We start from the raw sequence: 12115 nt of genomic DNA on the forward strand, positions 1-12115 counted from the left end.
ATGTTGGGACTACAGCTATGCTGGCTAGAGGGTTATGGAAGTTGTAAGCCAACACATCTGGAGGGCACCAGGATAGGTAAGGCTGGACAATGCATGCAACTCTGCTATGCACGAATGGGCTAGAAGGAGCATAACAGACTAGAGAACCATTTTTCCCTTCCTGTCCCCCATCCCCCCAGGGCCAGTGTTACCATAGAGGCCACTCAGGCGGCCGCCTAGAGCACCAAGCTAAGAGGGGCGCCGGGCACAGCGCAGCATTCACGTGTGTTGGCTGTGAGCCAGCCCGACCTGAGGATTCAGCTGGGCCTGGGTGGGCAAGATGGCGACCCACGCCCACCCAGCCAAAGCGAAGCCAGGGACGCTGGGGTGGGGTGGCTCCACGTTCAGACTTCCAGAACACGCCCGGAAGAGAGGGAGAGAGAAAGAGAATGTATTGGTGCATGGGGTGCATGGGGTCTTTGAGTGAATGCATGTGTTCATGCATGTGTTTGTTTGGAGTGAGTGATGCAGAGTGTGTGTGTGCGCACGCGTGTGAGTTGGGGGGATGATTTGGAGGTGATATTCCTATTAAATAATGCATTTTAGACCCATAGACGTTCCTTTCCAATTTGTTTGCTATAATTGGCATGACGTATTTCTTGCACTATAAAATAAATTTAGCAGTTTCAAGTTTTGTGCTTCTTATTTTTTCCAGGAAACATATGTTCTTAAAAACCAAAATTAGCATTTTTGGGTGTGTGTGTGTGAAAGTAGCTCACCTTGCTTAGGGTGCAAAATAGTCTGGCACCGGCCCTGCCCCCCCTCCCCCATTCTACTTCCAATATATTATTTCACTCTGGGTAAAAAAGAAAATCTTCCAACACAGAGCAGCTTGACAAAGCACTGAATTTGGGTTCTTGCAGCTGCTCCAAATGCAAGGAGATGGGAAACATGACACATGTGAAAGGATTCTTTCTTCGGGTGATTCTAGATGAGGTTTTCCCTGTGTGATTGCCCTGCCTCATTCACGGAACCATACAGCGGGTCCAGATAATTTGATGTCTTAAATCTGTAGCTGTCCTGTGTTTTCCCACTGCTGGGGGGAAAAAACAGTTAAGGAAAAGAAGATAGGAGAGCTGCAGTTTGAGGGTTAGCATTAGAAACCCAACTCTGGAAGCAGCCTTCTTTTCCAAAACCATTGGTGGCATCTCTAAAAGAAAGCTTTAGCTCAGGGCACCACACTGCTTTCCCATTTTCCTCCATCTCTTTGATCCTGCTTTTCCTTCTCTTCTAATTTTTAAAAGGTTAAAAAAGATGTGATTGCTGTCAAAGATGCTGAGGGCATGATGTACAGAAGCACACGATCTCTCCCTTGGGTAGCTTTTTCTGGATGATATTGAGAAGGCAAAACTCAAGACAACGTAACCGAAAACGAGCAAAACCAACAGCAGCACCATGAGGCAGGAGGAACATCATCCCAATAACACACTCATGAGCACCAGCTTTGCTGCTATCTACAGCCACCAAAGCGGAGACTTTACATCTTACCAGAACTTCACTTTTCCCTTCAACTTCAGCTACAGTGACTATGATCTGCCCTTGGACAACGATGACAATGTCACCAAGACGCGCACTTTCTTTGCTGCCAGGATTGTCATCGGTGTGGCGCTGGTTGGTATCATGCTGGTCTGTGGCATTGGCAACTTCATCTTCATTGCCGCCCTGGCCCGCTATAAGAAGCTCCGCAATCTCACAAACCTTCTCATTGCAAACCTGGCCATCTCTGACTTCCTTGTGGCCATCGTCTGCTGTCCTTTTGAGATGGACTACTATGTGGTGCGACAGCTGTCCTGGGAACATGGCCATGTGCTCTGTGCGTCCGTCAACTACTTGCGCACTGTCTCTCTCTACGTCTCTACCAATGCACTTTTGGCTATTGCTGTGGACAGGTAAGGAGGAGAAATGGAAATTGGGGTTGTCTATAGTCAAGAATGTTGTGTTCCTTTCAATGACCAATGTTTGCCAAATTGATTCTCCCACCCCAAATTAGTGTTTAAATATTAGACAGTTAATTGGGCTTTGTTGTCTTTCCTCTACCTCAGGGCCCAAGGCCAGCCCTACCATTAGGCTGGGTGAGTTGGCTGCCTCAGGTGGCAGATTCAGGAGGACAAGGAGAGACAGCAAGGTTATCAGACAGCCTGCCCTGCATTCCCTTAGCTAGGTGCAGTAGAGACAGCCAGAATTGAAGTGAAATTCAACTACCAGTTATGGAATGGAAGGGCTACCATTTTGTCCTTTGCTCCAGGCAGCAAAATGTCTTGGGCCAGCACTGTCAGTAAAAGCAACCCAAGTCCGTTCACCCAAGTTATTACAAAGGGTTGAGAAAGAGGACCATTGGAAGAGAACATCCCACAGTTCCACAACATCATGGCTGCGCTTTGTGCAAGATGAAAAAGGGAGGCCCTTCCTGAAGCAAATGCCCTGCTTAGGATGGGTCAGACTCAGCGTTAAAGCAATTTAGGGACAAAGCCAATTGCAAGTCAATAAACAGGCAAAAGGCATAAGTCCAGCAAGAGAGCGGTTCAAGGCATGAGTAATGAGTAAGGCACACAGTATTACCAAGCACGGGGGAGAGTTCCAGGAGAAAGATCTGAAGCACGCTCAAGGTTGAAACTCAAGTAAGCAGTCCGATACAGACATAGTCCAAGCAGCAGAATCAAGCAGGGGTCCAAAGGTCAAAGGCACAAAGTTTCAAACACAGACCAGGTTCAAGGAAACAAGGCACTGAAGCTGATTTTTCCAGCAGCTAGAAAGCGCTAACTGTAAGCTTTTTTAGCAAGAGCTTCCAGCTGAAAATCATCACAAGCACTCTGGCAAATGTCCTACTCATGTACATGGTCTTGCTCACCTGGCGGCCTTTACTCTTGGGGAGCCCTCCTTTGCAATCAAGCACTCCTTCCCATAGGAGTCCTACTGGCCTTCCTCTTGAGATGACAATGCTGTTGGGGGCTAGGTGGTGGCTGAGAATTCTGTCTCAAAGGTGGAGTCACCCTCTTCCACCTCTGAAACAGATGACCCATGCCATCTACCTTGAGGGCTCAGGCTCCCTGGTCCCTAGACCCAGGCTGTTCCTTGATATGTTTAGGCTGACCACATGAAAAGGAGGACTGGGCTTTTGTATCTTTAACTGTTGGATTGAAAAGAGAATTTCAGCAGGTTTCATTTTTATGCCTGCAGCACCTGGTGAAATTCCCGCTTCACCACTACAGTTAAAGCTGCAGGAGCCCTGCCCTCTTGACCAGATACAAAAGAGGGAAAGGCTCTTGCAGCCTTAACTGTAGTGGTGAGAAGGAATTTCACCAGGTGCTGCAGACATAAAACTGACACCTGTTGAAATTCTCTTTTCAATACAACCATTGAAGACACAGGAGCCCTGTTCTCCTTTCTATAGGGTCACCCTAGATATGTTCCATCTCTGGGAGCTCTGGCACCTCTTCTGAGGAGGATTCCTCCAGCAGGGGTATGACAGCAAAAGACAGCCTGTCAACCTTGGGGCATAGCAGCCAGCAAGTGCCAGCCTGAACCACTGAGGCTTGCTATTCTTAAGCAGCTTTGGTCAGTAAGCTTGGGTTAGTGACAATCTGGCCTTGTCTTCCCTACTATAGGCAGCAGTGTTAGCTCTGAGTTTTGGAGGGGTGTTGGGCAGAACCACCACACTGGTGCTCCTTCCCTAAGTAAGTCTACCTTCTTACCAGCATGGATGCCAACTCCTCCTCTTCTTCATTGTTGCCACCACCTGCTTGCTTGCCAGGCAAAGAGCCAATAAGGAACGAGCCAGTGGCATCTATTGCACCACCACTGTTGTTTGGGCCAGAATGAATGGAGGGTCAACAAGCAGGTTGTAATGATGGAGAGGAGCAGCAGGTTCAAGGGGCTTTTGTCAGGGAGCTTTCAGCAGTGCCCAGCTTTGGATAAATCTTCCAGAGTAACAACGCCTCCAGCACCAATTGTATCTTTCATGGCCTCCTGGCCTTTAGAAATAAAAAAAGTGTGTGTGTTAAAAATCAGTAAATTGGATCCAGGTTTAGTCATACTAGAAGAGCCTCGTGTGGCGCAGAGTGGTAAAGCTGCAGTTTCTGCAGCTGAAACTCCCCACGGCCGATCCCAGCGGAAGCTGGTTTCAGGCAGCTGGCTCGGGTCGACTCAGCCTTCCATCCTCCTGAGGTCAGTAAAATGAGTACCCAGCTGGGGGAAAGGTAATAACGACCGGGGAAGGCAACAGCAAACCACCCTACTATAAGGCCTGCCAAGAAAACGTCAACGAAAGCCCCTCCAAGAGTCAGTAATGACTCAGTGCTTGCACGAGAGGTTCCTTTCCTTTTCCTTAGTCATACTTACAGTAGACCCACTGAAATTAATGAGACTGGTTAGTCGTGACTAATTTCAGTTTCATTAGTTTCAGTGAGTCTATTCTGAATATGACTAAATCTGGAACGAACCTCATGGGTACAGGAAATAACAAATGTAATGCATTGAGGTTTGTTTTTGGGTTTTTTAAAAAAAATGTTCATAAAATTAATTTATTTTAATTCTTTGTGGAATTAGAAAAAGATTTCACTCTGCAAGTTAACTGGGAACATGCAAGGAATCTTAAAGACATGGAGGAATGTATTATAGAGAGTTTTCATTAGTTTCAACTCTAAAACATGATCCCCATAGAAATAAGAATGGATATTTTCTAATCTGAAACACCATTTTATAAACCTCGGAGAGAAGAGATCAGTCCTAGAGCCTTATCTTTGCAATCAAAGGTAGGATTTATTCATTCATTTATTTTGGTCCCAGCAGAAACTGTTCATCCAGCAATTTATTTCAAAAAAATTGTTTTGAAGTATCTAGAGGAATTTGAGCAGTATCCTTGCTGAGTACGGAACATAAGCAAGGTTGTGATGGATGTATTCGGAACTCACTAATGATAACGACATAATTATTAAGGAAGCTGCAGGGAGATTGTAATAATCAATGGACGAGATTATTCAGCAGAATGACTCTGAGCGATCAGTGCAACCCAACAAAATGGGTTCAACAGAAATTGCAGTGACTTCTGAAGAAGTAGAGGAAAAGGAGATAACGGAATAAAGAATGAATACTAGGCTTCGTTTTTACATGTGGCCTTCCAGATATTGTTGGACTCCAACTCCCATCAGCCCAAGACAGCATGGCCAATAGTCAGGAATAACAGGAGTTGGGGTCCAACAATGTTTAGGGTGACCATATGAAAAGGAGGACAGGGCTTCTGTATCTTTAACAGTTACATAGAAAAGGGAATTTCAGCAGGTGTTATTTGTATATATGGAGAACCTGGTGAAATTCCCTCTTCATCACAACAGTTAAAGCTGCAGGAGCTATACTAGAGTCACCAGATTTAAAAGAGGACAGGGCACCTGCAGCTTTAACTGTTGTGATGAAGAGGAAATTTCACCGGGTTCCCCATATATACAAATGACACCTGCTGAAATTCCCTTTTCAATACAACTGTTAAAGAAACAGGAGCCCTGTCCTCCTTTTCATATGGTCACCCTATGACCAACAACATCTAGAGGGCCATGGATTCCTCAACCCTGGCATAGAAGAGATCTTTCAACAGCCTTCCCCAATCTGGCACTCTCCAGATGTGTTGGCCTACAACTCCCATGATCCCCAAGTCAGCAGCCATGCTGGCTGTAGATGATGGGCGTTGTAGTCCTGCACACCCGGAGGGTTCCAGGTTGGAGAAGCCTGCCCTACAAAGGCAAGGATGAGCAAAACCAGGTCCCTGCTTCTTTAATAGCCCTTTCTGAAATAGCTTTGACCAACCATTACTTCATTTTTGCATAACAACCTGTTTTTGGCAGGTGATAAGGGTGCCTATGGGATATTCAATGGTCCTTGAAATTGCTAAAAAATATATGTCACACTGTGCTTGAATTTATATTTCCTTCAACAAATCTGTTTTTACAGGCAACTCTGTTGTTTAGTGGCAATATACTGTCAATATCTTTGCAACATGGAGCGGTAAATATGGAAGAACTGGAATATATATATATATATATATATATATATATATATATATATATTTCTAGTCCATGTCAACTCTATAGATGTGTTTCCCACAGAAACTCATTTTCTTAATTAATATTTTTAAGAGAGTAGAGTAATAGCAGCTATATAGAAAACCTACAGATAGGATTGCACCTCCGCCCTTCGTAATTGTTCATACGCTTTATGTAGAATGAATAATGTTATTATACAGATACTTTGCAGACTATACCTACTACCATCTGAGATTTTAATTCTAGGTCAGAAACCATGGGTAATTACTTCCTAGAAAAGGCTTCCTAGAAAATACAGTGAGGGCAGCAGAAAGTATTAGGCTGCAGAAGGAACTATTCAGTAACAGTAAAAAAAAAAAAAAAAGTGGGTGGAGCTCTAATAGGCTAGTAGAAAAAAGGTAGAAATAGATATTCATTAAGGTTTTGCTAGCATTTTCTTCTGTAATTAGCAAAAGAAGATAGTTAGTACATTCTGATACGTTAGTACATTCTGATACTTCTTTGAGAGCAAATAAAAATAGGTTTCAAGCATTGTCGGGAACAACTCACTTTGTTTCACACACACATATGTCCAGGGGCACTTTCATGCCCCACTTGTGTCTATTATAGGGTGACCATGTGGAAACAGATGGATAGACAAGGGGAATTTCAGCAGGTGTCATTTGTATGCATGCAGCACCTGGTGAAATTCCCTCTTCATCACAAGAGTTACAGCTGGAGGGGCCCTGCCTTCTTTTGTATCTGGTCAAGAAGGCAGGGCTCCTGCAGCTTTAACTGTTGTGAAGAAGAGGGAATTTCAGCAGGTGCTGCATGCATACAAATAACACCAGCTGAAATTCCCCTTGTCTATTCAACTGTTAAAGATACAGGAGCCCTGTCATCCTTTTCTGCACATCTGTTTAGAAAATGAGCCTGAGAGTAACCAAACTTCTGAACTGAAATATATTACTGAAACATTGGAGAAGCAGGTCCTCGTTGTACTGGCCAGGATTTTAGCACTGGTTTGGAACACTGTTGTTTTAAATAGGATTTTATTTATGATGATGATGATGACGACGACAAAGAGAGGCACAAAACATACAAACTACATACCAACATTCACATCACTTAAAGATAAATTGACTTACTTAATATAATGTAAAGGGTGTTATTTGCTCCTCAAATAGCAGTATCCTATATTATGTCAGATATGGGAGGGTATTTGAATACACAAACTTAATGTGATGTGCATTAACATAAGAAAATAAGAAAGACATAAGAAAAGTTTTAAGACATAAGAAGAATTCTAAAATCCATATTAGTGTAATACCTTTATCATGCAAAGCAAAAGATCACAAAATATGTGCAAGCTTTCAAGATCTCCTGATGTCTTCAGCAGATGAGATATTACAAAAAGCAGGTGAGGGGATGGGGGAGAATAAAACCTTGGCTTGATTGTGAAGTCACAATGACTGCATATTCAGAGACCCAAGCTGAAAAAGGAGTTTTGAGGGATCCACAGACATTCAAATTAGGTTCTGCAGGTGATATGGTGGTTACAAGTTTGAACCTGGAGTTGCCCCTAGGACTGCTGGAAACCAGAAACGGGAAAACGTTGGATTCTCATTTTGTAAATACGAAGTCTGGCTGTTACTCAGACATGTTTCCATGGTGGGGAAAGCGTGTCATTCCCCCATTATGATGCTAATGGAAGCTGCCATTGGTGTGGTGTGGGGGGAACACAAGTACCAACCACGGAAGAATGGCTTCTCAAGGTGTTAGAGTTCGCGGAGATGGCGAAATTAACGGTGTTAGTAAGAGAAAAATCAATAACTTCATTTGCAACGGACTGGAAACCTATATACAAGAACTGCAAAAGAATGATTTGTTTGTATGTGGATTTTACCTATAACTTGTGGTTTGTTTGTTTTCTTGTGGCCTTTTCATTTTTATGCAATCCTGAGCTGGCTAAATAGTAATAATTGACAGCTGTTGTCTGACATGAAGATTGCTTCAAATGGAGTATAGCCTTATGTATACGTGTGTGTTTTTAACAGATGTATTCTATGTGATGTTATGTATTCTGTATTGTTTTCCATTCCCCCCATGTGTTTCTGTAGAAAAATAATAAAAGTATTAAAATGCCAAAAAAAATTTAAAAAAATTACAGAAAATCCCCCCAGATAGACCAAAAACTCAGACAAATCCAGGGAAATCCTGAAAGTTGGTCACCCTAGGATGTACACCTTATCAGTAGATCACAGAGAGTAACCAAGCTCATCTAGATTTAAAAAAAAAATGTCAACAGAAGCCAAATTGGGGAGCTTGGTACAAGGCGGAAAAGATATTGGAAAAGTGGCATTTTCCTGATGTTACGCTGTTTTCTTCTATGATTCCCCATAGTCACCCCATTGCCTTACAGATGCTATTAGGAACAAATATTAGGATTTTGATTGTCGGGCAATGCAGCTATCCCCAGTTTCAACATTCGCACACCAGTTTCCATCAGCAATATTGTACTGACGCTATGGTACTTCCTCAATATGGATTTCAAGTGTGGGTGAGGGTTACTTTAAAAGGGGGTGGGGAGAAGAAGAATTGCATCAAGTAAGCTAATTTGCAAAACATCGTTGAATTGCAAAACTTCCCTAACTTGAATTTGGAAACCCTTGTCTTTTGCAGGTACCTTGCTATTGTTCATCCACTGAAACCCCGGATGAATTACCAAACAGCGACCTTCCTAATTGCCGTGGTCTGGATTGTGTCCCTGATCATCGCAATACCATCTGCCTATTTTGCGACCGAAACGGTATTGTTCATGATTAAAAACCAGAAGAAAATTTTCTGTGGCCAGATTTGGCCAGTTGACCAGCAAATATATTACAAATCCTATTTCCTTTTCATCTTTGGCATTGAGTTTGTTGGACCTGTTTTCACAATGACTCTCTGCTATGCCCGGATCTCACGGGAGCTGTGGTTTAAAACTGTGCCAGGCTTTCAGACTGAACAGATCAGGAAGAGGCTCCGTTGCAGAAGGAAAACTGTGTTGGTGCTCATGTGCATTCTGACAGCTTATGTCGTCTGTTGGGCGCCGTTCTACGGCTTCACAATCATCCGCGACTTTTTCCCCACTGTGTTTGTGAAGGAGAAGCATTATCTGACTGCCTTCTACATAGTCGAGTGCATTGCCATGAGCAACAGCCTGATCAACACCATGTGCTTTGTGACAGTCAAGAACAACACAATGAAGTACTTCAAGAAGATCATGCTACTGAGGTGGAGGTCCACCTACCACGGGTCCAAGTCCAGTGTTGACATGGACATCAGAACTAGTGCAATGCCCGTCACAGAGGAGGTGGACTGCATTAGACTCAAGTAAATTCTTGCTAGACGTCTCCGCACAACAACGAACCTTTTTGGTGTGTTAATTCATACCTTTTCCTTTGTCGTTTTGGTATGTGTAAAAATCCAATAGAGAAGTGCTGCAGAGCAAAGCACTGTGTGAACAATAACATTCACATATTCTAATAGGCACAGGGAAATGAAACAGATTTGCTACAGTCTCTCCATTTTGAAATGACTCAGTTTCCTTTTTGTGAACTATGATATTTACGCCTGGAGTTCTGGAAGTTAAAAAAAGATTGTAATCAAAGAAAATGGGGTTATTCCTTGGCTCTCATCAAAATCCCCATAGCTCCTTATCTATTGTGAGACTAAATGCATGTCAGCTTATTGCCTATGTACGATAGACAGAAGACAGGCTAACATCAGAGATCAACAAACTACTCGATGGACCAATGGACTTCAAATATGCTTCTTACTTCTTCAACACAAACACGAGCAATTCCAGCCCTAGGGATCAGCATTTTCTTTGGTGATAAGTTCCTACCTGATGGACGTTGGAATTTCTGGAACCAGGGTAGCCCTCAGTAAAAATTATTCTCTCTTGTAATATTGTTGCCCAGTTAAGTAGTATTACTTTACTACAGGAATTTTGTAGCCTTTTTGTTGTCTGCCCGCTGTGGATATATGGGTGGAATGTTACTTTAGGCATCCCATATGCTTGATAAATGGAGCCACAGCACTTTGATGTGATCAGTCTTTTGAGCTCTTAAGATTTTCAGTGGTGGATGTAAAGCAAACTTACATTTTCATGTGGGTGGGTGTGAGCGTCTTGGATCCCTAGGCTAGGAAATCTCATGGTGTGTGTTTCCGTTACTGTGGTAATCATGACCTAATTGCTGGGATTTGTCTACTCTTTAAAGCTCATTAACTCATATTATATTACATATTATATGCATTTGATCTTGAAGTCCTTCAAAGGAAGATGGCACCTGGGAACTTATGAAGCACGTGCTCTACCCACTAAGCTATGGTCTACTGATGAAGTGTTTACATCTACCTGGGGCAGTACTCAAATTATTGGAGGAGGGGCAAGGAGGGCCTTAAAGATATCCACAAATCCCACTTCCATGGCCCCCGCCTGTACCCATTAGGCTTCAAAATGTAAGAGGGCAAGGTTTTATAATTTTAAATTGTTTTGAGCCATCTTGTTGGCTTTGTAGCAAATAAGGCAATATATAAACTTAATTAATTGTCATTAGAGCACTGAGTCGAACACTTTCAAAATTGTTCTTGTGGATGCATAGACTTGGAGAAAAAAATTGAATGGCTTATCAATTAACATGCACATAGATTATTCTGGGAACTGCAAATAGATTCCTGATTATATGCCATTCGTGTGATGAATTGGGAGAGGCCATAGCTCACAGGCTTTGCATGCAAAAGGTTTTGGTTCCATCCAAGGAATCTCCAATACCCAGGATGCACAGAGGTAGGCAACCTGTAGTTCTCCAGATGTTTTGGCCTACAAATCCCATGAGACCTATCCAGCATAGCTAGTGTTGAGGGATAATGGGAGCTGGAGGCCAAAAAAATGGAGGGCCACAAGTTAGCCTCACCTGATATTTAGGGTGACCATATGAAAAGGAGGACGGGGATCCTATGTTTTTAACAGGCGCATAGAAAAGAGAATTTCAGCAGATGTCATTTGTATATATGCAGAACCTGGTGAAATTCCCTCTTCATCACAACAGTTAAAGCTGCAGGAGCCCTGGCCCTTTTTGTATCTGGTCAAGAAGGCAGGGCTAATACAGCTTTAACTGTTGTGATGAAGAGGGAATTTCACTAGGTGCTACATGCATATGAATGACACCTGCTGAAATTCCCTTTTCTATGTAACTGTTAAAGATACAGGAGCCCTGTCCTCCTTTCCATATGGTCACCCTAATATTTGTATTCCTCTCCATTACAAGCTCAAGGCATAATCATGGAGTTGTTCCATTCTATCCTACCTCGTGACTGAGAAATATTGACTTGCCTAAGGCTAGACAGGAATCCAAATCCAGATTTCTTCCATCCCAGTTTGGAATCCCCTCTCTGTGTTGTTTCTGCATGACACACACATAAACATATTTTATTTATTCATTATTATTTATTAAGTATTTATTATTATTTATCATTATATTTATATCCTGCTTTTTTTTCTCTTGCAAGGAGCCCAAGGCAACTTACATACTCCTCAACCTCTTACATAAGTGAGGTTTAGCATCAATGGGAAGGAAGGAAAGGAACCTCTCGTGCAAATACTGAGTCATTACTGACTCTTGGAGGGACGCCAGCTTTCGCTGATGTTTACTTGGCAGGCCTTATAGCGGGGTGGTTTGCCGTTGCCTTCCCCGGCCATTATTACCTTTCCCCCAGCTAACTGGGTACTCATTTTACCGACCTGGGGAGGATGGAAGGCTGGGTCAACCCGAGCCGGCTGCCTGAAACCAGCTTCCCTTGGGATCGAACTCAGGCTGCTTTACCGCTTTGCACCACACGAGGCGCTATCATCAATGACTGGCCCAAAATCACCCAGTGTGCTTCATGGCCAGATCAGGACTGGAACCCAGATCTCCCAATCCCAGCCCAACACTCTAACCACTATACTACACTGTATCTACATACAAACTTTTACTTTAAAGCATAGCTTTATGAAACTTTTAAAAAGAAACTGATAA

The 12115-nt window shown here is 43.0% G+C and overlaps 1 protein-coding gene across 1 annotated transcript; it reads left to right on the forward strand.

Moving 5' to 3' along the window:
• Positions 1-1421: 1421 nt before the first annotated feature.
• LOC134398538 (prokineticin receptor 2) lies at positions 1422-9449 on the forward strand. The gene is made up of 2 exons (XM_063125871.1): positions 1422-1928; positions 8733-9449. Exons 1-2 carry the CDS (start codon positions 1435-1437, stop codon positions 9427-9429), a joined length of 1191 nt encoding a protein of 396 aa, XP_062981941.1. The 5' UTR covers positions 1422-1434; the 3' UTR covers positions 9430-9449.
• Positions 9450-12115: the final 2666 nt, after the last annotated feature.

This window comes from Elgaria multicarinata, chromosome 4 (assembly GCF_023053635.1).
Source record: "Elgaria multicarinata webbii isolate HBS135686 ecotype San Diego chromosome 4, rElgMul1.1.pri, whole genome shotgun sequence".
NCBI lineage: Eukaryota > Metazoa > Chordata > Lepidosauria > Squamata > Anguidae > Elgaria > Elgaria multicarinata.